The 25644-nt window shown below is 32.8% G+C and overlaps 2 protein-coding genes across 2 annotated transcripts; both read left to right on the top strand.

Annotated features, from left to right (window-relative positions):
• The first annotated feature begins 9280 nt into the window (after nt 1-9280).
• Nucleotides 9281-19422, top strand: LOC125809153 (histone acetyltransferase of the MYST family 1-like). The gene is made up of 9 exons (XM_049488806.1): nt 9281-9611; nt 10840-10928; nt 11404-11463; nt 14526-14735; nt 15942-16010; nt 16125-16286; nt 17812-17905; nt 18671-18813; nt 18994-19422. The coding sequence occupies exons 1-9, from the start codon at nt 9299-9301 to the stop codon at nt 19195-19197; spliced, it is 1344 nt and encodes a 447-aa protein (XP_049344763.1). The 5' UTR covers nt 9281-9298; the 3' UTR covers nt 19198-19422.
• Nucleotides 19423-24699: 5277 nt separating this feature from the next.
• On the top strand, nt 24700-25340 carry LOC125809197 (uncharacterized). Its single transcript, XM_049488855.1, has one exon. It carries the CDS (start codon nt 24759-24761, stop codon nt 25338-25340), a length of 582 nt encoding a protein of 193 aa, XP_049344812.1. The 5' UTR covers nt 24700-24758.
• The last annotated feature ends 304 nt before the right edge of the window (nt 25341-25644 follow it).

Genomic DNA, 25644 nt, shown 5'->3' with positions numbered 1-25644 from the left:
CGTGTGGAAGAGGTCGCTGCTCCCCTGCTCGTCTAGTCTCCGTTTGCTGCCCCCGAAAAAGTAATACCTCTTTTTTCGTATAATTTTCTCGTCCTCTATATTTTGAAATAGTATTTTCTAGTGTTCTGGAGGTTTGTGTTATTGCTGCTGGTTATTAAGCTCTTGACATAATGATATGTTGTATCTGTGATTCTTTAGCGATTTCATTGTCTACTAGTAGCATGCATTTTGATTTTTGCTTTCTTATGCCTAGCTTCGCTGCTTCTCTGTGTGTATCTTGAGGTTATTTCGTTATCTCTCATCTCAAGTTCATTTGTTTGAATGACATTGAATACTCGTGGTGTGTTTCTCATGGTCTCTTAGCATCTAGAGTTTCTTTCATCTTGCTACTATAAGGTTGTTTTTTGTTCAAAATGCCATGACCATTCTATTGTATATTGCGTCTTATAATGAGTCATTTTTTGTCTAACTTCATGGACTGTTTTTGCGTTCTTTTTCATGTATGTTTAAGGTATATTTTTCTCTTGCTTGTTCATCTCGTCTTAAGTTTTCACTCAGTTCTCTTCTTACTCGAGTTACTCGTTTAGGCTGGAATGGACTGATGTAGGCAGGATATTATGCAATTTGTTTGGTATTGATACTAATTGTTTCAATTTTGTTATGTTTTGATCAAATTCTGATATGGTTGAGGTCTTGCTTTTTTCGGGAAAATAAGTGAACTAGTATGTTGTAGGGTCTAATGCAAGCATGAGAGTTTCTTTCTTTTTTTAGCATATTTTGAAGCTATGGTGTTGCTCTCTCTCTATTCCTCTTTGTGATCGTGTGGGATTTAGATTTTTGTTTTATTTGTCTCTGTTTTTGTATGTTTATTATATATACGTGTGTTTACAGATTATAGTTGGTGTTGTCTATTTCTTTTGATATGCTATTGGTGTCGTATTATCCTATTAACGGATGTCTACTGTTGTTTTGTTTTCTTTTAATCTAGCCATTTGTATTTTCTTTTAGCTTATGCTATTTGTGTTTATTTTATTGTTTTGATCCGGCTGGATTTCTCCACGCCCTTAAAAGCTCGGTTCAAATTTTAGGTGATTCGTTTAACTCAATTTTTTTGGTTGATTTGATTATTATTCTTGTTTGTTGTTTTTCGTTTGGTGAAGTAGGTTCTGAATGATTTTATTATCAATATTGCTGCTCCATTTTATTGGTATATGATTAGCTTTGATATATTGATTGCATGTTAATTTTTTTTATTTATTTTGAAAACATGTGCAAAGTTGGTTGTGTTCTCTTACTTTTTTTCCTATGAATTGATTTCACGGAATTAATAATTTCTTAACTATCTTAGATTCATTCTCCCCTTGCTAACTAGTTTTATTTTCCCTTGTTTATTGCGTGCAACTATGGAGGATTCCATTGGGGCCCAAATCCTTTTCTTGCATCACTGATTGGGCCACCTAGGCCTAAAGTCATTTCGAGTCAGCCCTTTTTCGAGTTAAAGTCACTGAAGAACAGGTTCCCACTGAAATACAAGTGTTCAGTGCGAAATAAAAAGGTTGTATACAGTCACGAAAATGGGTCCGAAGCCCTCTATAAATTCCAGCTTTTGTGTTTTTTTTTTTGTAATTATTGGGTCAAAGGCCCATTTATTTTGATTATTATTTTGATAGTCTAGGACAGGTACAAATGGGTTAAAAGACCCAAAATAACATTAGGCCCAAGTACTGGCTCAGGCGGACAGAAAACCAAACTTGGGCCCAAAAACACACTCACTCTCTCTTTATTTTATCTGTTTCGTATTTGTTTAACTGTTTATTTGCTACTCAATTTTAAGGTTGTCCTAATTCGATTACCCAAAAGATAGTCATTTCAAGATTTTGCTAAAGACAAAATAATTTTACTTATTTTATCACTTGAATTATTTTGAAATATTTTACTTAAGTAATCCTTTATATTATTTTCCTTCCTCTTAAATAATTTTAAGTTTTAAGTTATGAATTTCCCAAACTTGTTTAAGCATGCCTCTTTTAAATAATTAGCCAAATAGTTAATTACCGGATAACCGCGTGTTAGCGGACATTTCGGGTGCTTTCAAACCCTTCCCGAAATGCTAATGTGAACCCTGAACCCCTTTTTAATATTTTCATTAGATTTCTATTTTAATCTTTTGGAAAAAATAGTTTTCTTAATTTTACTTTAAAAATTAAGTGGCGACTCTTAAAACCAATCTATTTTAAAATAAAACAGTTATTACGAATAAGACTCAGTTACAAAGATTTTTGGAAAGTTTAAACTATGTATCCTCATTCTATAAAAAAAAAATTCGTGATTTAGCCCCTTTATATGATAGACTAAAAAAGGATTATAAACAACCTTGGACTAAAAATCACACTAGTCTTGTTAAAAATATTAAGGAACGTGTTAAATCTCTTCCTTGTTTAACTCTTGCTAATCCTGAATGGCAAAAGATTATTGAAACTGATGCTTCTAATATTGGTTACAGAGGAATATTAAAACATTTTAATCATAATCATAAAAGTGAATATTTGATTAGATTTCACTCAGGAAAATGGACTGAAGCCTAGAAAAAATATTCTATTGTGGCTCATGAAATGCTAACAATAGTCTAATGTGTTTTAAAATTTCAAGATGATTTATATAATCAAAAGTTTTTGATAAAATCTGATGCTCAATCTGTTAAATACATGTTTAACAAAGATTTTAAACATGATGCTTCAAAATTGATATTTGCTAGGTGACAGGCCCAGTTAGCTCCTTTTGATTTCGAGATTCAATATAAAAAGGGAAGTGATAACTATCTTCCCAATTTTTTGTCTCGAGAAAATTTAAATTCATAATGAGTTTCTATACAATTTTTATTGATGAAAAAACTTTAATTACTATTTTAAAGGTAATTCCTCTTAATGAAGACCTGCAAGAATTTATAACATATAAAATTATTAATGATATTATTAAAGAAGATTTCTCTATACATGATTATGAAGAAAGTGTTGATATCGATAATGATAATTATTATAGTGACTATTATGATATATCAAAATAAAGCAAAGTATTATGTTTGTAGGATGAACCCTCTTTGGATTACCAAGGGCAGAGATAGGAGTAATAATACAAAGGGAAGATCATCTCCATGATCGTCCTACGGATCCTCTTCTAACTCCCCAGTTATACAAATGGGAGAAGGAGTTTGATAAACTCAAAAGTCTCTCAAAGTGAGGATTCATTTTCAGTACATCTGGAAGATATTCCAGAAAACAGTCCGTTATACGCACAATTACAGGCATATTTGTCTCAAAAGCAAAGTGATACTTTTGCATCAATAGCTAAAGAAGATAATGATGATATCAAATCTTATGAAAAGTTATCAAAAAAAGAAATGATATTTCTTTTAGAAAACTCTGAAATTCAGAGAAAAGAAGAACCCTGGAAGATATTCCAATGATACCTAATCAATGGTTTATATTTCCCGGGTGAGTCATACAAAACCCGATATTATTATGAGACTATACTGATAAGCACTGGTAGTGTTGAATTTTTCAACATTTTTCAGGCTACAATACCAATGAGAATATTTATAACTTCTCTAAAATGATAATTAAACAGATTATATTTGTTAAAGATTGGGGTGTCTCCACTATGAAAGAAAGGCAGATCAGCCTAAACAAAATCTCTATGAGTTTCACCTACTGGGACTATATTCAGGCTTTTAATAAAGTCCTCTATTATAATAATGATAGACATAAACACACATGGTTTATAAAATTATGTGCAAAGATATTTGCAGCACCGATTCCTAATTGGTTTTGAATTGGTGGTCATACCACTGCCCAACTATCAAAATATTGTCTGATCCATTTCTTAAATTATATAAAGAATGAGTTAAAGTCTCACCTGATCTAAATGAGTTATACCACACAAATCATATATGTTATATAGAAAAAATAGATCAAATTTATTTTTTCATTGAATTCTCTATCCCTTGGATTCACAAATGGACCCAGAAGTGGGATTCACCGAGGAACATATTCCTTGTTAATACAGAACATTTTATAATAATTTTTGGGACAAATTAATAAAAAAAGATCCCAAAACAAAAATATTATATGTACAAAGAACTGGTGGATCTTATTGCAAACAAGGTCCAAGAATATTCTACTACTCCTCAAAAGGAAATAATTGTTGATAGCTCGGTCAGGCATATTGCCAGAAATATCCATTCAAGATGGAGATAAAGAAGAAATGATCAATAGTTATTTGGAAGCAGTTAAGAGGAGTCTGCTCCTCAATGTTACTCAATATGAAAAATCAGACACTTCTATCAGAAGTGAAACAAGCGATGATGTTACAGTTGATATTCAAGAGGCTCAACTTAGTGAGTCAGGAAAGACTACATCAGAAGATACTTTGAGAAAAGCAGAAGATTTCCTTCAAAGATTAAAAAAAAAAGACAGATAGTGAAGTCGTCTCTACAATAAAGCCATCATCAACAGTAGATACACTATATTGTTAAGGGAACATATGGGACCCACTGTTACTAAGATTTTTTTTCCTTTCTATAAATAAGTTTGTTCTTGAAGTTTAGGAACCCCTCTCTCTACTTTCTCTCTCCAATTGTAAATCTCTTTCAACTTGTAAAGTTTTCAGTTCACCGGCTACTGGCCGTAAGTTAATAATATTTGAATAGTTTGCTCATAGGCCTTGCAGTCGGCCATCTCTACAAGGTAATATATTTATTTTTCTGACTTCTTCTTTTAGTATTTCTCCGATCTAAGCCGTGACTATGTCGGGCTAAAATATTCATATCTATGTCGGATAACTAACTTCTCTTTTATATTCACTATGAAAGATCTAGACTTTATCAAAATATAAATAAATTTATATATGGTTTCTTAATTTGGTTCCAAGATGGTGGTGTAGTCAGATTCGATACTATTTTTATTGGCATTGTCTTTGTGACTTCGTCTAGCCAGTCGTGGTTCTATGCCCGTTAAGGAGTTGAAAAAGGGCGCCTATACCCGATTAGAACTGGTAGACACATGGGCTCAATAAAAATACGTATTAAATCTTGACAAGCCTCTTGCTCGGATAAAAGGATAGATCCTTCCATACAATCATAAAAACTACATAAAAATTTGTATATATTTCTATCACATTATCAGAAGTAATAGTATTTATATTTAGATCTTGAAATTGAGATTGCATTTTATGAAATTCATCATTTTCACAAGAACATATATCACCATGACAAGAATTGCAAATATTCATTTTATCATGCTAATTACTATTAGAAATATCAAGCAAATCAACTTCTTCTTTAACCTGAATCAGAATCATAATCAGACTCAGAACCAGAAGTATATAACAAACCATAAATCTTATCATGAACTCCTTCATCAAGTTCTAAGGATTTCAACTTTTCAAGCTTACAATTCGGTGATATGTGACCAAAATTTTCATATCTATAGCACTTGATTTAGCGAGATCACGCTTAGACCTATTTTTGGTATATCTATTAGACTTACGAAAAGCTTTTCTAGCGTCGCGCTCTTCCTTAGATCTATATCTAGACCTCTTTTTCTTATAAGGCTTATCAAGGTTGGAGTATTTAGAATCCCTATATTTATTTTGCTTGCTATAAGCATAAGTATCAGGTAAATCGAACTGGGTACAAAAGTCTCCTAACTTAGTTCTTTCTTTAAGTTTATCCATCTTAAGCTGTCTAGATAATTTTAATTCATTGCACAAATTTAATCCTTCTTGAGTGCAAACTCCTATCAACTTACCATAAGTATAATCCTTATAAGGAATTTCACCATGATTATTTCTCAGAGCTTTTCTAACTCTTTCGGCAAATAAAGGGGGAAGACCATCTATAAGCTTAACTTTTCAATGCTCATAATTATTTTCGGGCAATTCCATCACCCTACTCATGTAAGTATCTTTATACTATCTAAATTCACCTAAGGTTCTATAGCGTATACCATTTAATAAGGTGCGAACAATCTCATACTGATTGGTAAATCTACCATTAAAATGTTCTAAAATGGTTAAGACTAAAGTATAAACAACGTCTTCTCTATTTTTTACTAGGGTCATGCCTAAGTTATCAACACCTTCATTATCAGCAATAACATTTATCACTGCTGCTTTTTGCTCAATATTCATATAATTATCCCACCAACCTATGAGTTTGTCAGTAAAACCTGCAACAATCATTTTGCAAATATTTCTATCTGTGTTTTTAACACTTTTACAAATAGTTGCATACATAAGCATTCTATGAACAAGAATAGTTAACTGTCTATCAGTCAAACCATCAAGATTTCATTCGTAAAATTTAGACCCACTATAAGAGGTATTAGTCTTATTCCAGTATCGTTCCTCTATTAACACATTTTGAGGAGTTGGTCTATGATAATAATAGGTATGCATTCTTGGTTTATAGGCATACTTAGTATTACTATTCTTTTTAGGATAACCACGAAGTTTATTAAATTCTAAAGAAACATGATTTTTAAAATCAAAAGTATTTTCCATTTCATTCGCAAAATTGTCTGACAAATCAATAGGCTTTGCACTTAATCCTGACAATTTTTTTATCAAGAAGTTCTTCTAAATCATTTAATGATTTAAATTTAAAATCCTGAATCTCAGGGGGCCTTTGTACATGAGTAGAAACAATTTGAACATCTGAATTACTTTTAGAAGTAGAGGCAGTATCACAAGTCTTTATAACATTTTTTATTTGGATTACTAAAGCAGTTAATTCATCCAATTTTTTGTCAAGACAACTAATATGTTCACCTAAAACTTTAACATAAAGATCCAAATAATTATTTTGGGAAATTAAATTATTTATTTCATTGATGTTGACTGCCGCAACATCTTTTTCAACAAATTTTTGAAAGGCAGTAAAAGTGATACTTGTATTATTTGGTAAAATAAAAGATGACTGAGGTGGATAGACAACCTTAATAATATTACCAGATCCATCTTTATAAGATCGTTCAAGAACGTTGATGTATAAAGATAAATAAGTGGTTATAAACCAGGTACAAAATACATAATTTGATTATGTAGAGCACAAGTTTCATAAAATTCTTGAGAAATATTATTCAAATCACTAGCACTATAAGTGTCAAAAAATCATGTTTTAAATCGGTTCCATTTATTACTCGAAAACTCTTTCTGAATGTACTTTCTTACCAGTGAACCTGGACTAAAATCTATTTGGTGTAGATTCATCATTAAGTTTTATTAGGATCAAAATCCATTTCGGATACAGAATGAATATCCTTATCAGAATTATCAGAAGAATTATCATTAGCTTGAGCAATATTCGTTTGAGGATCAATTTTTATTTTATTAACAAGTTTATTATTTTGATCAGCAGATATAATAGAAGGTATGGTATGTAAAGAAGCAGCACGATTACGAGCTGGACCATACACACGTTCAATTGGTGAAATATGCTGAATTATAGACAATCTTCTATCAATGTCTATTATATAGAACACTTTTATCATCAAACTGAATGCAAATCCTGCCATCAGGATTTTGTGTATATTTTAATACTCAGCCTAATTTGCAATTATCTTTAACTAATGTTAATATTCTTGATGCTTTAACATTAAATGTTAAAACGCATGGTTATAATTATGTACCTAGATTTGAATTAATTTGTTTATCATATAAAATTTATTTTAAATTGTTATCTACGTTAAACCCAAAATGTAAGTCATATGATACGTCTAATAAGACTATTTTAGTAGAAACTAATTTTGTTAAATCTAAGATCACTACTAGAAGACCTATAAAATGGGAAGAAATCAATTTCCAACAAATATTATAGATATAATATTTTAGTTTTGAAAAAAAATAATTTTCTGATTCTGCTTTTGTTGTTTTTTAAAACATTTTTTTAGCTTCTTTGCGACAGCAGAAAAACTGCTTCTGCTTTCATTTAAAAACAGTTTTACAGGTTTATCAAACACCTAATTTTTCAAAAAAAAAGTCAAAACAAGTGCTTTTGGGCTTCCAACAACAATGTCAAACAAACTCTTAATCTCCAATTTCAACCAGTTTTACGACTCTTTATTTGCATTGATATAATGTATGCTCCTATATTGAAGATATGCATTACTATCTATTTTACCTCATATATGATTTATCTATCAATTTGTAACTTTTTTTAAAAAATAATTCTTGAGTTAAAATTTAAATTGAAATAGTGGTTGTAAAACACAAATAATAATATGTTAAAATTATTGAGATTAAGCAGGTCAAGACCCAATCCACTTTTAGCCCAACTCATTTGAGCCCAAAATTAACTTGCGCGCGTCAAGATCAAACCCACTTTCTATTTGAATCTATTATAATATGAGCAACTTTCACATATAGCAAACACAAAATTCATATTTATATGTTATAACAAAGTTTGCATAATTGCGCTCCATATCAAACATAAATATGTATATTTCGCTACACATATACAAAAGAAGTCAGTTGTATAATCTGCTTTGGTATACATATACAAAAAGATCAATTGTATAAAGTGAGAGAGGCAAGTGAGTGAGCGAGATCTGGGAGAGGGAAGAGAGGGGAACGAAAAAATATGTATATATACAATTTTCACGCATTTTATACATTTGCGTTTTTGTATAAAGTGAGAGAGGCGAGTGAGAGAGCGAGATCTGGGAGAGGGGAGAGAGGGGAACGAAAATATATGTATATATACAATTTTCTCTAGCTTTATACAAACACATTTTATACAATTTGCGTTTTTTGTATAAAGTGAGAGAGGCAAGTGAGAGAGCGAGATCTGGGAGAGGGGAGAGAGGGGAGAGAGGAGAACGAAAATATATGTATATATACAATTTTCTCTCACTTTATACAACCACAAACGCACTTTATACACTTGCGTTTGTATAAAAAATGAGAGAGAAAGGGAGAGAACGAGAGTGGCGAGCGAGATTCACCAGGAGAGAGGTGAAATAACAACAGTTTGCTATGAGGTACAATTAAATCAAACTATCTTTATAGCATTTAATTTGAATTAATAATTTGCTATTATATACAATTTGCCCTAATATATATTCAATTTCAATCCAACCAGCCTATTTGACACTTGTGCATGCCATTTAAAATAATTCGGGACATTTTTCTTTTTTCACTCAAAATTTCTAATGTTATGTGCTGTTCACGTGCACAATATACGGACCTCATATAAAGAACATCATTTTGTGGGAAATTGGTTTCAAAGGAAGGAAAATTAGGAATGGGATCGATAGACACGTCAACGAGGGCAGAGAGCGGTTCGGACCCAATTCCAACCCCTAATGGCACCGCCAATGGGCTGCACGCCGGTGAGGATCCCATCCAGACGCCGGCGGTGGACTCCACTGGAGCTTCGGCAGAGAACGAATCCTTGAGGAAGAGGAGAGGTAGTGGTGTCCTACCGCTCGAGGTGGGTACTCGAGTAATGTGCCGCTGGAGAGACGGCAAGTACCATCCCGTTAAGGTCATTGAACGCCGGAAATTTCCCTGCGGTGGTGTTAATGACTACGAATACTATGTTCATTACACTGAATGTGAGTGATATTTATCCAGCTGAGTTTTTCATTGTTTTACTTTCTTCAATTTGGAGTGGCTAGGGTTTGTTGTTGTTTAGTACTAATTAGGCGTAATGTTAGGGAAAGTGTTCATGCTAATCTCATGCTTTCGTTCTAACTTCATTTGAGTTGATTTGGAGCAGCTAGGGTTTGGAGTTTCTTAGTTTTAGTTAAAATTTTTGATTTATTCATGTACAGCCAACAGTAGTTCATTTGACACTGAAATTTTCATTTTTTTTAAATTGAAATTTTAGAGTTGTGGTTGTTAGTACAATTTCTCATTATGGAAAAATCCTAATAGCTCAATTGGTTAGCTATTTTAGCTACTTGAACTTTTGTGGTGTTGGTGAGAGTTCGATTTCCCACCTTGTAATCACCTCCCAATTTCCCCTTCTGCTGCCCTCAATTTAAAAAAAAAACACCAAAAAAGTAATAAGAAACAATTTTGCATCATGCAAGTATAAGGATGGACGAGTCAATTTCCAAAATGGCCTCTATGTTTTAAATGGTTTGACCCTTAAACTGAGCCATTGTTAATTTAGGACTGAAGGAGTGTTCTCATTTGTTTGTTTCAAAGTAGTACCACAATTAGTTGGGGGCTTATATACTAGACATTCTTATTAAATGGCTGATTAACTGGAGGAACTCTTTATTAGTCATAATGTGAGTAATTCTCTAGCTACTCTGTATTAATTTTGAGCAGCTGAGGTCATGAATATATTCTTTTTTTGTCTGACCTAAGTTGCTATAGTGATTAATGGTTTTTTGGTTTTCATGATATGCTATTGGTTGAGCCTTCAAACATCTTCCAGATGTCAACAGAGTTGCTAAAACATGTATTTCTTGATAAAACTGTAATAGATTAAAGGAAAAAGGAATTTAGTTTTCTTGTATGAATTCATTTGAAAGGGAAGGAAAGTTTAAAGTGAAAAGACACCACATTCCTCCCAAACTTTTGCACTTCCTCTTGTACTTAATTTGGATAAAGCCTTTCTATGTTTTCTTGTTTAACAAAAGCACAAAAACATTGTGAGTTAACTTCGTGGACTTCCTTTTCTCCATAGTAGCAAGCCTGAACTATTTTGTTTGTGCACAGTTTCAATTCTGTGGCCTGTACTAGTAACAAAGAATGTCTAACTAGGGGTACTTTGCTATTTGCCGATTTTTCAATGGAATAAGAATTATATTGTTTTCTTACTTTGGACAGTCAACCGGAGACTTGATGAGTGGGTTAAACTTGAACAGCTTGATCTTAATTCAGTAGAGACTGTTGTGGATGAGAAGGTCGAGGACAAGGTAATACTTGGTTAAGTTATTTGCTTGTAATTTTCTATATTCAGGCAGATATGAGATTTGTCACACCTCTGCTATAGGGTGCAGATCTGAAAGAAAATTAATATGCCGTCTCTTTTTGGGTGGGAAATTGAGGAATAGGTTGAGAGCTACATCACTCCGCTGCATGCTACGTGTCCAATATCCATGCTTAGTTGCTTAGCTCATAGACATGCTTATTTGCAACTATTTCCTTCTCATGCTTTTTAAAAATGTTCTTTTGTGTCCCAAGTGGATGTCTGGGTGAGGTCCTAGTACAACATGTAGATACCAGATTCAAATTCCAACTATAACACATACTGTATTTGCTTTTCATTGTTGTGTCTATGCATTTGTTTTTCATTGTTGCTTTTATAATTACTTTTCCCTTCATTTTTTTAAAAATAACTATTCAGTCCTTCTGTCTGATGCTTCAAGGTCTCACAACTGAAGTTTTCAGGTGACAAGTTTAAAAATGACACGCCACCAGAAACGGAAAATTGACGAGACTCATGTCGAGGTATGTTTTGTATTCTTTATATCATTTTGGACTTTGGAGGGTTATACTGTTAACCATATCCTAATTCCTAACTGTGGATATTATTTTTCTCTTTGATGCTTTCATTGTTTACAATCTTTTATTGCCATCTTCCTTCCTTTTTCCGTCAATATTAGTACCTTTAATTGATTTACAAGCATTTCTAGTTCTAGTTGCCTAGAATAGAAGAACTTTATGCTATACCAGATTTTCTTGAAAGGTTTGATAGACTGCGCTTGAGAAATATTTGTGATTTTACGTTAGGTGCAATGGGATGGATAGATTTTCAATCAAGACATAGAAACTAGATAGTAATGGAGTTCTTTTGCCATGATAGTCGCTTTAGTAAATGTCTGAATTTGGTAAATCATTAAAATGGTGTGGTTTCCTCCCTTTTCTTTTGGGTGATTTTGTGACTGAATTAATGTTGTTAAAGACTTGCTTGATCCCTAAAGCTAGGTGAAGCATTGTGCGCTTCATATGGTGTTATCGCTCCTTAGTCTCCCAACGGTTTACAATAGTAGATATTTGCAGTAGTTATTCTTTGTAGTAGTTATTTGTAGTTTCTCATTCTAGTAGTAGTTTGCAATTTCTCATTCCAGTAACGTTAGGAAGTCATGTCCTAGTTGCTAGGGGTAGTTATCTTATAAGTATTGTATTTAAACTTTTATGTTTATCCTATGAAATCCAAGCACAAAATAGTTTTTGAGTACTTTAACTCAAAAGATTGCGGGTTCTCTCTTAACAAACCAACACCATAGGTTGTAAGAAGAAAACATTTGATTTCATCTTTTAGCGTCCCATAACTAGATCCATAATAGGGCTTCTCAAAAAAATAACTAGATCCATAATAGGGATCGTAACAATGTGGTACCAAAGTCGTGAGTTATGGGGGACCAAATTTAACATCAACTAGCACAATTGGTAAAAACATGTTTCAAGAAAAATGTGCAACCAATTTAGCTAGACAGGTTGCTTCGCTTTGATGCACTCGTAAATGATTTAACAAATCCGAAGGTCGACTTTGATTCAACTGAACATACCAGCTGGAATCATGTTTGGAAGGGTAGTTTTGTTGTTCCTCGAAATACAAAGTTGGATTTCCCACAATTTAATGGCCAAAAGGACCCTTTGGCTATGTTGCTCGAACTTGCTTGGACTCTCTGAAAATGTTGCTGCACCCGAGTTGGATCCTCCAAACATGCACTATTTCTAGAGTATCCGGCACGCATTGTCAATATTTTTGAAGAGTCCGTGCAACATAGCCCTTTGGGATGGTTGAACAGACGTGAGCACTTCTTTCAACACCAACATTTTCTAGAAGAAGAAAATGTTAGAGTTGCTTCTTTTTCATTCAACACCAATAAACTCTAGAAGGAGAAATTGTTGGACTTGCTTCTTTTCACTTGGAGGGCAATGCACAACTTTGGTTTCTTCAACTAGAGTTAGATATACCTTAACCGTCTTGGGATGAATTCAAACGTAATTGTAACCTTTGTTTTGGGCCACCGATCAAAAGTCAAAAATTGGGAGAATTGACTTAGTTATGCCAGATTGGGTCCTGGAAGATAACTTGGAGAAGTTTGAGCAATTGATTTTACGGGTTGGTACACACACTATCGCAAATAATTGAACTTTATATTAGTTGTCTTACTGATTATATAGCAATTGAGGTTGAGTGCATAATTATCCAGATTTGGCTTCACCGATGAGTTTATCCCGACTTTATGAACGCAAGGAACAACCCATTTGTTCGCAATTGTTAGATGCTTGCAGGCCAAAGACAACTTATTTCTCACCTCAACAACATGACTGATTCATGAAGAAACTCACTAGATCTGAAATGGAGGAAAGGCGATTTAAGGGAATTTGTTTCAATTGTGTTGAACCATTTACCCGAGGTCATCAATGCAATAAAATATTCTAGATTGACTCTATAGACGACGAGGAAGAATTTGCTTAGAAAGAAGGAAATATTATTACTTTCCACACTTAGTGCTTGAGGACAAGCGTGATTTGAAGGAGGGGACTAATGTTATCACCCCTTGGTCTCCCAATAGTTTACCGTAGTAGTTATTTCTTTGTAGTAGTTACTCCCTCTGTTCCTAATTACTTGTCCACTTTTCCTTTTTTAGTTGTCCCTAATTACTTGTCCATTTTGACAATTCAAGAAAGGATAATTTTTTTTACCTATTATGCCCTCAATTAATTGCTTTGAAAAAGGCAGTATTTTTGAAAAATCTTAAGTTTTTAATTCATCCACTTTATAATTAATAGGGGTAAAATGGTAAACTCATTATGTCAATCATTGTTTTCTTAATAAGTGTGTCAATTCAAAAGTGGACAAGTAATTAGGGACAGAGGGAGTATTTGCAGTTTTTCATTCTATTAGTAGTTATTTCTATGTAGTACTTTGCAATTTCTCATTCCAATAATGTTAGGTATTCATGTCCTAGTTTCTAGGGGTAGTTATCTTACAAGTATTGTATTTAAACTCTTAAGTTTATCCCATGAAATCTAAGCAGAAAATTGCTCTAGCTTTTGAGTACTTTAACTCTAGAGATTGCTCATTTTTTCTTAATGAACCAACACCATAGGTCATAGGAAGAAAACATATGATTTCATCTTGCAGCGTTCCATAATCCTTGACAAAGAACTGTAACATCTTCACCCATCGCCTGTCATTAAGAGCAATTAAATAGCAAATATAGTTGATAAAGATACATTAACTGCTAAGAAAATTTGTCACAAAAATTTCTAGTGATTAGGAATAACAAAAACTTCACAAGAAAAGTAGCTTCCATTTCCAAAGAAATATTTTGGAATTTTCCCCCTCATTTTCAAAAAAATATTTAAGTTTCATCTTTTAATCCAAACCAGAAATTTGGAATTGTTTTTGAACTATATATTCTTTCGTCTTAATAATTATTGTTTGTAGTTATATTATCTTGCATTGCGATTTATTCTTTATTATTGGACTTCAAAATATTTTTCTCTTTGTTTGGGGTGATTTATTTGCAAAATATGCTTTGTTTCGTTTGCAGGGCCATGAGGAGCTTGATGCGGCTAGTTTGCGAGAGCATGAAGAGTTCACAAAAGTTAAGAACATTGCTACAATAGAACTTGGAAGATATGAGATTGAAACGTGGTACTTCTCACCATTTCCTCCAGAATACAATGACTGTTCGAAACTGTTCTTTTGTGAGTTTTGTCTCAATTTTATGAAGCGCAAAGAACAGCTTCAGAGGCACATGGTGAGCTATTTCCCTGATTTTTCTTGCCTTTCTTCTTGTTGTAGAAAGAAGGAGAACTTAGGTGCACATTAAGATCACAAATTGTAAAGCTGGTCTGTATACCACACTATATTTTGAATTGGGGGGTTTCAGTATGGGAGCAATATAGTAACTTGTGTGCTTACTGCTTTAGATGCTAAGATCTTTTGGATGATCTAGAATGTCATCTCATTTAATTTCCTCAAGTTAGTGGCACATATCCTTACTTTCTTTGGGGAGATTCCTCGTATTTGTTTGATTCTCATCTTGGGTTGCCAACCTACCGTTATACAACTGGATCAAGAGAATTACTATAGTGTCCCTTGGTAGTGTTTTCTTGGTTCTGTAGACATTCAAGGTTGTAACCATCATATCCCCATCTCATCACTTTCCCTGGTAAATAGTCCATTGCATCAGCTGTGCATTAACATTTTCATGATTGGTTGTATCTTATCTCCATCAGAGTTGAACACTGCAATGGTTGAGGAGGCCAGTTTTTTAAACAATTTCCCCCACTTGTTAACCTTTGTTTTGTAAAATTCCCGATCAAAGGAATCTACTTCTGCCACCCTATTATGCTACACGATGTTCCATGTAGTAAGGGTGGGAACTTCTGTTTTTCCTTTTGGTATGTTTTATCCCTTTCACCTGAAGCATGCTGTTGTCGTTTTGTACAGTATCCTTCTGTATGTTGGGGGGCCTTACACCTTCTTATTAAGCACACAAAAGTCTTTCCTGGAAGTGCTATTCTCTATCTTTCTCTCTCTATCGTAGTTAACCTGTCCCATTTAGTAGTTTGACAATGATTATTAAGTTAACAGTAAGATTTGGGTTTTACTCTCAGTCTCTTACCTATCTAGAAAAAAGAAGAAATAATTGATTTTTATTCTTTTTGAGCGGTATGGGTCAAACGTGAAGTCAAAGCTAGTTTTTTGAAATTCTTTAAACGTTTCGTAGAGTAAAAGAAGATACGTACCTTTTGAGAATGAAGTTGTTGGAAGAATATTGAAGAACATAGGGAAACGGTTTCCCTTTAAGAGAAGTAGACTCAGTTTTGGGATCAAGTCAAAAAGAAGTAGGACAATGAAATTGCTTCACAAAGGGAATAGATATCAAATATCCACGTCTTTCACCTTCTGATACATTCATCTTCTTTTTTCTTTTCTGACTTATTTTTCTTTTATGTAGAGAAAATGCGATCTTAAGCATCCTCCAGGTGATGAGATCTATAGAAGTGGTACATTGTCAATGTTTGAGGTGAGTTCGTTGATTCTAGTACTAGCTTTCTTTGTCCTTCACACATTTATAGGAGAACTTCATGAATATGTTTTTATAGGTGTTTTATAATGTTATCGTGGACATTTGCTTCAGGTTGATGGAAAAAAGAACAAGGTTTATGGGCAAAATCTATGCTACTTGGCCAAATTGTTTCTTGATCACAAGACTCTTTATTATGATGTTGACCTGTTCCTCTTTTACGTGCTTTGTGAATGTGACGACCGAGGTTGTCATATGGTTGGTTACTTTTCAAAGGTAAATTTCAGCTGCAAGATTATATAAGGTATTTTAGTTAAGAGGTTTGCAGGCTCCTTTCGTTTTCTACTATGTTGCATAGTCAGGGATGATGAACTGCATAGTCATCATGTATGTAGCAGTGAGAGTAGTTTTACCTTCAGTTCTTTTCAACTTAGGGAGATTAATCTGCTGTTGTTGAACTGTAGACTTTTCACATCACTGTGCAACTATGGAAAACTACTTTGACTTCTTCATTAAAAAAACCAAAAAAAAAGTTACTTTGACTTGTCAGCACTTGTTGCCATTTCATACAGAGGCTAAGTTTCTTACTAGGATAGTAGCAAGGGCAAGTTTCTAACTTGTGATCTGACAGCATTTGAGAAGCGCCTGTGAGCTTCTTGCCAGAGCATTTAATGACCAATGTTACCTATGCAGCCAATTTTATATTTGAACGTTCAGAAAAGTTGCATTTTGATGTATAGGTGAAGCAAAATATACTATTGTAGTGTGTTCAATCTGAACTCATTTCCAACTTTTACTTTAGATTAGCTGTAAATGGCCCATGAAACAGTATACTTTTGTTACTTAAAAAGGACATCATCATATTTCTTGAGATTTTATCTATTTCTTAATTTCTAGGACCATCCCAAATAGTTAAAAAGGAGAGAACAAATAGTAGTTAGCTTGTATTGCTTTTGTCCTGAAAAAGGTATTGCTTTTAAGTTTCAGTGCAAAAGTTTCTTCCTATCTGTCCTAGCATTGTTGGATAGAGTTACCTGCTACCTGTTGTTGTTGTTGGGAGAGTTATTTGGTACCTACTGTTGTTGGGAGCAGGTATCCCATGGAATTACCCGAGGTGCGTGCAAGCTGATCTGTACCCCACACTTATCAAAAAAAGAAGAAGCTGCTGTGCGAAATAGTGTTGTCGGATTGAAAAGAGAGAATTCATAGATGGATAAATATTCAAGAACTCTAGGACATTTAAGAATAGAGGTTGAATCAAACAAAAGCATAGTACAAGTTTTGAATTTGGAATGTTTATTGGTGTACGCCAACTTTGTGAGGCGTTTGGTTTCATGTCTGGATGGGTTTTGAAGCTTACTATCTCATTCCTCGAATGTTTGGCTACCTAAAATCCAGTCCAAATGTGACTTTTCATGTTCTGATCGAAGTTTCCTTCCATATCCTTTACCAAATGGAGGTTCTTCAGTGCCTGTTGGAAACAACTCCCTGAACACAAAATATTATCTGTCAATTTTTATTATTTTAAATTTGCTTTTCCAAAAACTACTTAACACACTAAGCGTTAGTAAGTGAGATATACATTTGCTGAAAGACCCTTCTTCTAGCCAAAATTTAGACATCCTATGGCAGTGTTTTTGTATGCTTAGTCAGTTTTTTGTCGTTATTTTATCCTTATTTTCAAGGGAGAAAACTTTGCTGTGTGGAGCAGAAATGAGTTTGATATTTAACCCAGGAACTTCCTATGGTATTGGTTTCCCCACAGAGCTATGTTAATGATTACTTTCTTTATTCTGTGCAGGAAAAGCATTCAGAAGAGTCCTATAACTTAGCCTGCATTTTGACGCTTCCACCTTATCAGAGGAAAGGATATGGGAAATTCCTGATTGCATTCTGTAAGCGCATGAACTTCACACTTTATCAAAATAATAATAATGACTTTATCAAAAGCTCATGAACTTCATAACACGTTTTCACCTGTTTCAGCAAGTGCAAGTTATGTTAATAATTTTCAAAATGAGGTTAGAGAAACATTCACTTGTATGAGTTGCATCCTTTTAGGGGACCCCTTCCATTACGGATTTATCAATCAGATTAAAAAGAGGCATAAACTTTTACCTTTATTGTAATGTGTATTTGTGTCTGTGCACACATTATTAATTTGTTCTTTTTGAAAGTTATATACACATATTGTATGTGGGGTGTGTATGTGGACTTGCGTCAAACAATGACCACACGAATAATTATACCCTCTGCACTACCCTTTCTCTTGGAGTATCTCAAAGCTTAAAAACAAAATTTTGTAATTGACTGTTATTTCTTGTTTTGCTCTTTCAAGCACAAGAGTGTTGTACAGAAGGTGATGATTTTCTGGACTGTCTATTTCAATTGTTAATTTCTTCATGCTTCTGATTAGAGGAGATATATCATAATTTTCTCCTGTTGACTTATCTATTAAATATGGATATGGATTTATTGTGTGTTATGAGAGCCAGGGACTATATGTGATGCACAAATTATTAACTGAACTTGCAATTATCATCTTAAGAAACTTCTTTTTATCTGGATTGTTGTGATACAAGATGAAGTGACGTATCATTACTTTTACCCTTGTGCCTGTACTCCAAATAAATGAGCTATTTAATATAAACCTGTTGCAGCATATGAACTTTCAAAGAAAGAAGGTAAAGTGGGCACACCAGAAAGGCCGCTTTCCGACTTGGGAATGTTGAGCTATAGGGGTTACTGGACGCGTGTGCTTCTGGATATATTGAAAAAGCACAAGGGAAATATATCCATCAAGGTTTGTGTATAAAATTTTATTCTTTGTCTTCTGTTATTCATTTATTCTTCTCTTTTTGGACTTCCATTTATGATTTAATTAGGACTAGAAGGTTGGTTCCATTTAAACCTGCCTTGGTCTGTCACCTAATGATGGATATAATCTATAATGGATTTGTCTTTTCTGTTTTGCTTCTGGTAGGAACTAAGTGACATGACAGCCATCAAGGCAGAAGATATTTTGTCCACCCTTCAGGGTTTAGAGTTGATCCAATATCGAAAGGGGCAACATGTCATCTGTGCAGACCCGAAAGTCTTAGATCGTCATCTCAAAGCTGCTGGGCGGGGTGGCCTGGAAGTTGATGTCAGCAAATTGATATGGACTCCGTACAAGGAGCAAAACTGAGTATGTATGTATTATTTGACGTTCTTTGTATATATAGAAATTTAGCTGCTTGGGATGCACACTGATCTTCAGCAGTAGATGTAGGTCCAAGATGTTAGATTTAGAAAATTTGATCTTATAAAGGCATGTACAACTATGACCATAGTAGTTCTGTTTAAATCAGAATACTGATTATGAATCTTGAAACCCCTTAAAAGGGTTAGCGTGCAATGACTTGTTCTTATAGAGGCACTCTCTTTCAGTTCTGCTTGTTGCTTTTTATTTTCATTGGGCAGGTGCTTTGGGGCCTTTATTTATGCTTTACTTGCCACTAATAATACAGATTATTTATGCTCACTTGCCATTTATTTGTGTTGTCCTGTGGTACGCAGAGTAAAATTATGATCTTTAGAGACTCCACGATCATTCGTGGTGATATTGTATTTGCTAATGATGAGGTAGCCCGCCTACTTGTGTGAAAAGTCTTTAGGGGGTAATAAGCGGTTTCAATCCGTCAAGTTACTGAATGTCTCTGAATTTGGGTTTATTGCTTAAGCCATAGACAGTACGTGCAAAGTCTTCAATGAATACCAGGAAATTGGCCAAGCATTACTTCACTTCCTCTTAGTTCAAGCTATTCCTTAGCGATGATTAGGTAATGTTAAATTGGAATATCAATAATTGGCAGGTGGATTTATTTTTTTCCGTCAACTGAATGGCAGTTGGGTCATTTTGGTGTGCTGCCCTTTAACGTTGCTCCTGTGGCAGTGAGCTTCTTTTCTAACAGCTATGAAAAGTTCAGTCAACTGGGGTGTCCACTATTGCTGTTAAATGGTTCTGCAGCAACTTCTTGCATTCATTTTCTGCCCATCTTTATTTCAGCTCATCTCTTAATTCTCCAGATGTTAAGGATAGCATTGTCAACATCTTTCCCTTGAGAAAGAGTAAGATAGGCAAAAAGGCACAGAGACAACAACGGCTGCATCTCTCGATGAAGAGGTCAGCAAAGAAAAGTCCCTCTTCCTTCCCCTTCGGGCAAACAACTTTCTTTCTTTTGCCCTCTCTATCACCCTTTACTTTAGGGCATGGAATTTCGGAGTGAAAGAGTCCAAACAAAACAAGAAAAGAAGGTTAGGAGATGACTTGTAATCGGTTCGGCTGTTGGACCCAGGATGTGGTCCACTATTTGTAAATCTTAAAACTGATTATTAGAGTACTTTCTTTGAACAGAGAAGATCTAACCTAAGACCGTGCTTGTCATAATTTTTATTCCTTGTTTATATTATTCTTTAAGATGAGTCTTTCAAGTGAAAAAATCTTTCCACTTGCAGAATATGTGAAATGCATATCTAAATACAATGTTTTAAGTCTCAAACAAACACTTATAAACACCTTGAAGGTTATGACATGAGTGTCACAATCAAAGAAAAATCATATACTCAGTCCCATTTTATGTGACATTTTTTGAATTTTGAGATTCATACGAGTCTATTTTTTATCGTAAGTTTTTTATAGATCTTTTAAACATTTTAAATTATCAATTATTGTGACTTATAGTACTTTTTACGTAGTTAACAAATATATAAATTTCATTTTAAAAAAATTGATTTCATGCGCAAATTTCTGATTAAATTTGAATTGTTTGACTTTCGAAAAACAAAAAAATGCCACATAAATTGAGACACAAGAGTAATACGTTTTTACCACATCATATTTAACATTTTATATTTCTCATAAATAACAAGAATGGCCCAATAAATGGTAACGCCTGCCTAGTAAAAATTATTTGACATGATTTCCTTCACTTATTTCTTTACTTTCAAAATAAGTCTTTCTTTACCATCTTACAAGCAGTTCTAGACTTGTAGAGATTTACATTTTGTCCCTATATTTCCAAGCAAATTAACACTACAACAAATGACTTTAATTTGGTGGAATACTGACATGCTGAACAGTACATTGATTATTTCTACTTTGCTTAGCTCCGTTTCATATTAATTGATCATCAATAAATTATAAATGAAAAATTAATTATATTAATTCATCCTTTAGAAAATTTCTTGGGAACTTTAGAAATAAATGTAAATACTTTTAAAAAGAATTAATTGCAAGGATAATATAAGAAAAAATTAGTTAATATTTTCTCGATTTAGTAAAGTGGATAACTAATATGAGACAACTATTTTTAGTAAGAAGATAAGTTAATATAAAACGGAGAGAGTATTGATTATTGAAATACAATTTTCCCTAAAGTTCTTTTGTGTTTTTCCTAATTATTTTTTAAGTAATTTATACAATCTAATTTCCTTGCTTTGTATTTTACTTATTACATTTAAAGAAATAAAAAGATATGTACTATTGCAAAAATTATAAGTTTCCTCATATTAACAAGTAAAAATATTTATTTTTTTTGGTTTCCCACTCGGTGTACGAAACCCACATTAGAGCTCCGACTAAATCCGGATCGCGCACGCAGGGCCCATTTGGGGGTGACGCTCCCAACTGGATTTTCTCCATACCCAGGGCTCGAACCCGAGACCTCTGGTTAAGGATGAAGCACTTCCAATGCACCACAATCCATGTTGGTCACAAGTAAAAATATTTTGTTTGTACTATAGCTTGTCTAGACAAAACCTCTCTTCTTCTTTTTTTACTGCAAATTAGTATCACACATAGCATTTAAACTCCTCCTTTGTAACTACACTATTACACTCTTTTATGTCAATAGATTCTACAATTTATATATAATATATATAATTTTTTTAATTATATTTATTTATATAATGTAATTTTTTTACTAAAGAAATTTAATTTGTACTGCTTTGCCAACACCTAGCTCAGTCCCTCACTCAATAAGTGTACTTGTAGTATAAAAAATTTAATAAAAATGGTACTTTAAATTCATGGAGACAAAATCATTTTTACTTGTAAACTTTATCCACATAAAAAAAGGTCACTTTTTCTCTTTTACTCATAAAAGGTCTGTTAAATGGCTTCTGCTTAAAAAAACATAAGTAGCTTCTATGCATGCAAACATGGTCCTACTTTAATTCACTCAATTTCCAATGGAACAGTTTAATAAAGCAGACATAATTTTATTTTTAAAAAATAAATTCTATATCCTGTATTCTTTGTTTGTTTTACTTCCTCCATTCACTATTATTTATTAGTATGAATTTTGCGTGAAATAATAATTAATATGAGTATTTGATCATAATATTTATATTTATTTAGTAGATAGTTGAATGTTGTCTTACTTTCAAGGATTCAGGCTTGTTGGTGTCTATCGTTGTACGGACTATATTCTTGTAGTTCTAATTTTTTGTATTTGTCATCATCTGTTTATTGTGTTTAGGTTGCTGCACTATTTTGTTGTTCATGTTCCACTGCCTCTCTTATTAGTTGTTATGATTTCTTCACTGTTTTCTTATTTTTATAGATATGACATTGCTGCAATTGAGTAGAGTGTCTTTTAGAAACTACCTCTCTATCTTCATGACGTAATAGTAACACATGTATACACTCTACCCTCTCCAGAACCCCACTTGTGAAATTTCACTGGATAAGTTGATGTTGTTATTGTACTTTTAGTTCTTAAAACATAATTTAAAGAATAAGTAATTAATGTAAAATATTATGTTTTTCTTTTGTTATGCAAAATTAAAATATATTTTGGAAATAATAAACACGTAAAGAAAACGGAGGAGTATTTTGTTAATTTGTATGAAATGGACATGCAGAAGAATCCAAGTGAAATAAGAGTGGAAAATACTTCTTTTGACTTACAATATAATAGAGACATTATATTAGCAACAATATATGACTTCTAAAAATCTGTTTTCACAAAGTCTTGAAAACATGCTCATTTTCATAGTCTTCAAGATAATGTCAAAAAAGAACTCTTCAAGTTTAACAATTATTTATTAAAATCTTGAAATTCTTGGTAACAAATTTCGCCAATAATAAAATTAGACGTTTGACATCAATATTTTTCCACTCTTCTGAAATTTCATTTGTGACATTATACCAAAGTTGTTGATATCAATAACTTACGGTTACAAGTAGTTTATGCTATCAAATCATTTAAAAAACAAATACCATTAAGTATTCGGTAGAACAAGTTATTGGATATTTTGTAATATATAGATGTCTTAAATTGAATAGACACATTTGTTTGTGAAAGAATATGACTATTATGAAAAATCATCTCCTCATGAAAGAACATACTATTATGAAAAGTTATCTCTGAAGGCTCTCTAGAAGCAGCCTAAGAAAAATTTGCAGGTACATACCAAAATTTTGTTATATCCGAAAGAAAAATTCAATATCACTTTTAAAGAAAGTGATTATTCACGCCTTAAAACAATCATCTTCTTTCATTATGTTTTCTATTATTTTTCTAACACAAGTACCTCAAATTTAAGGGGGGTGTTTTTTTTTATAAGAAAATAAATTATACTGATAATGTAAATATTTAATTAAATTATCAATAAATGTAAGTCAAATCAAATTATTAGGGCGAAAGAAAACTTCAAATGTCGATCTAAAATGTTTATAGATTTATATTGAATTGACACGTTCAATTTTGTGAATTTTTTTTAAAAGGAAAAACACGTTTAAGCTGCATAAATTTTCCACCCACTCCAATAAAAGGGAACCGTCCGAATTGACATTCATGATTTTACTATTTACATTTTTTTTTAGAAAAATAACAAAAAAATATTCACTTTAAACTAAATTATTTATAAAAATTCAAAACAATTCTAATTTATTTTATGATCAGATATAATTTTAATTTTTAAATATAATTTCTAAAGTTAATGTTATTTTCTTTCTATTTTCTCAATAAACATAGCCAAACGCTTATTTAAAAACCCAAATAAAAGTAAAATGAAAAAAGAAGAAGTTAGAATTACAATAGATTTTACATAAATCTCATAGTGTTAAGAGCTAATTACATCTGATTCCTACTCTTTTCTAAATTACAATTTTTTTTGAAATTTGGTGGATTTCGGATACATCCCTCAACGTCCCGATACATCGTATCTCAGTTTCAAATACATCACTCAACGATCTGACTGATAAATCATGTAAAGTGATGTATCCAAGTAATACATAGCGTAAAATGATGTATCCAATTGATACATTGCGTAAAATAGAAATTTTTATAATTTTTTCAAGTGATAGAAAATTTTAGAGAATATATTAAAATAAGTTATGTATTTAAGTAGTAATATTTTCATAAATTCTCACCAGAAAAATAAATCACTCCCTTTGTTTACTTTTACCTATTATATTTGAATTTGGTATTGCCCTTAATAAAATAATACAATTGACATAATTATTTTACTCCAAGAAAGTAAAAAAAATAAAATAATAAAAATTACTTCGAGACCTGCGTCTGTCCAGAGGTTTGACTCATAAATGAAACAAACAAATAATTTAATTTAATTAAATGATAGTATTAATTGAGCCATTTCTTCTCCTTCTCCACATCTCCATTAGCATCCCTTCAGGCCTTCACCCAAATTTTCTCCCATTACCAGAAATTCAAAAACAAATTGAGAAGAAAACTCAACAATATGGGAAATGGATACAATCAACATCATCAACAACAGCTTTATCACCATATTCGCCATGGAAGCTCAAGCTTCTTCTTACCAATGCTTTGCAAACTTTCAATCAAAGATGTAAAATTACAAAACTCCAAACCTCCTTCTTCCGCAAATCCTTCCACTAATACTACTCACACCGAACCTACTTCCCCAAAAGTAAGTTGTATGGGCCAAGTCAAACGAAACAACAGAGTAACTGGATTTCCGACGCCGTACAGACCTACTTCCACCGCTATAACTAGACCGGTAAATTCTAAAGTGAAGTACATGAAGCTGAAGAAATTGTTCTCCGGTAAGAATTTTACTCCCGCCGGTAATGGCGGAGATCGGAAATCTGATAGAAGTAAAATTAATGAAGTTGCTGTTGTTGAAGTGAATGTTAGTGAATTAGATCCGCCGTTGCCGGTAGTGAAGAAGGTGAATCCGGTACCGGCGGCGGACGGCGGTTTATGGAAGAGAAGATCTGGTGGTAGTGCATTGAAAAGTCTGCAGATCGAACAGATTCAGTTACCAAATCACAATACTTTACTGCAACCGACCACTGTCTAGTGAGTTACTGTTTACAAAAATTTACTGTAGATTTTTTTTTGTAAATGATTAATTTTTTTATTTTTATTTTTTTACATTTTATTTTAGTGTAATGAATAACAAAGAATTAGCAATTTTTTTTGTGTTTTAAATAATTTATCTTTAATTATGAAATATGATAGGGTAGAGAAGAACGTGTTTGGTATAACACAGATAATTTAGAATGAGATTAATTAGTTAAAATATGATATTTCGAATGCAAATAAGACAAATAAGTTTCACAGATGATATTTCAAGTTCATTGTTTATTCCCGCAATAACATGT

This window comes from Solanum verrucosum, unplaced genomic scaffold (assembly GCF_900185275.1).
Source record: "Solanum verrucosum unplaced genomic scaffold, falcon-dt-bn FXZP01000062.1, whole genome shotgun sequence".
Lineage (NCBI taxonomy): Eukaryota > Viridiplantae > Streptophyta > Magnoliopsida > Solanales > Solanaceae > Solanum > Solanum verrucosum.
The sequence above is the reverse complement of the archived record's forward strand: the minus strand, read 5'-3'. Positions and strand labels throughout refer to the sequence as shown.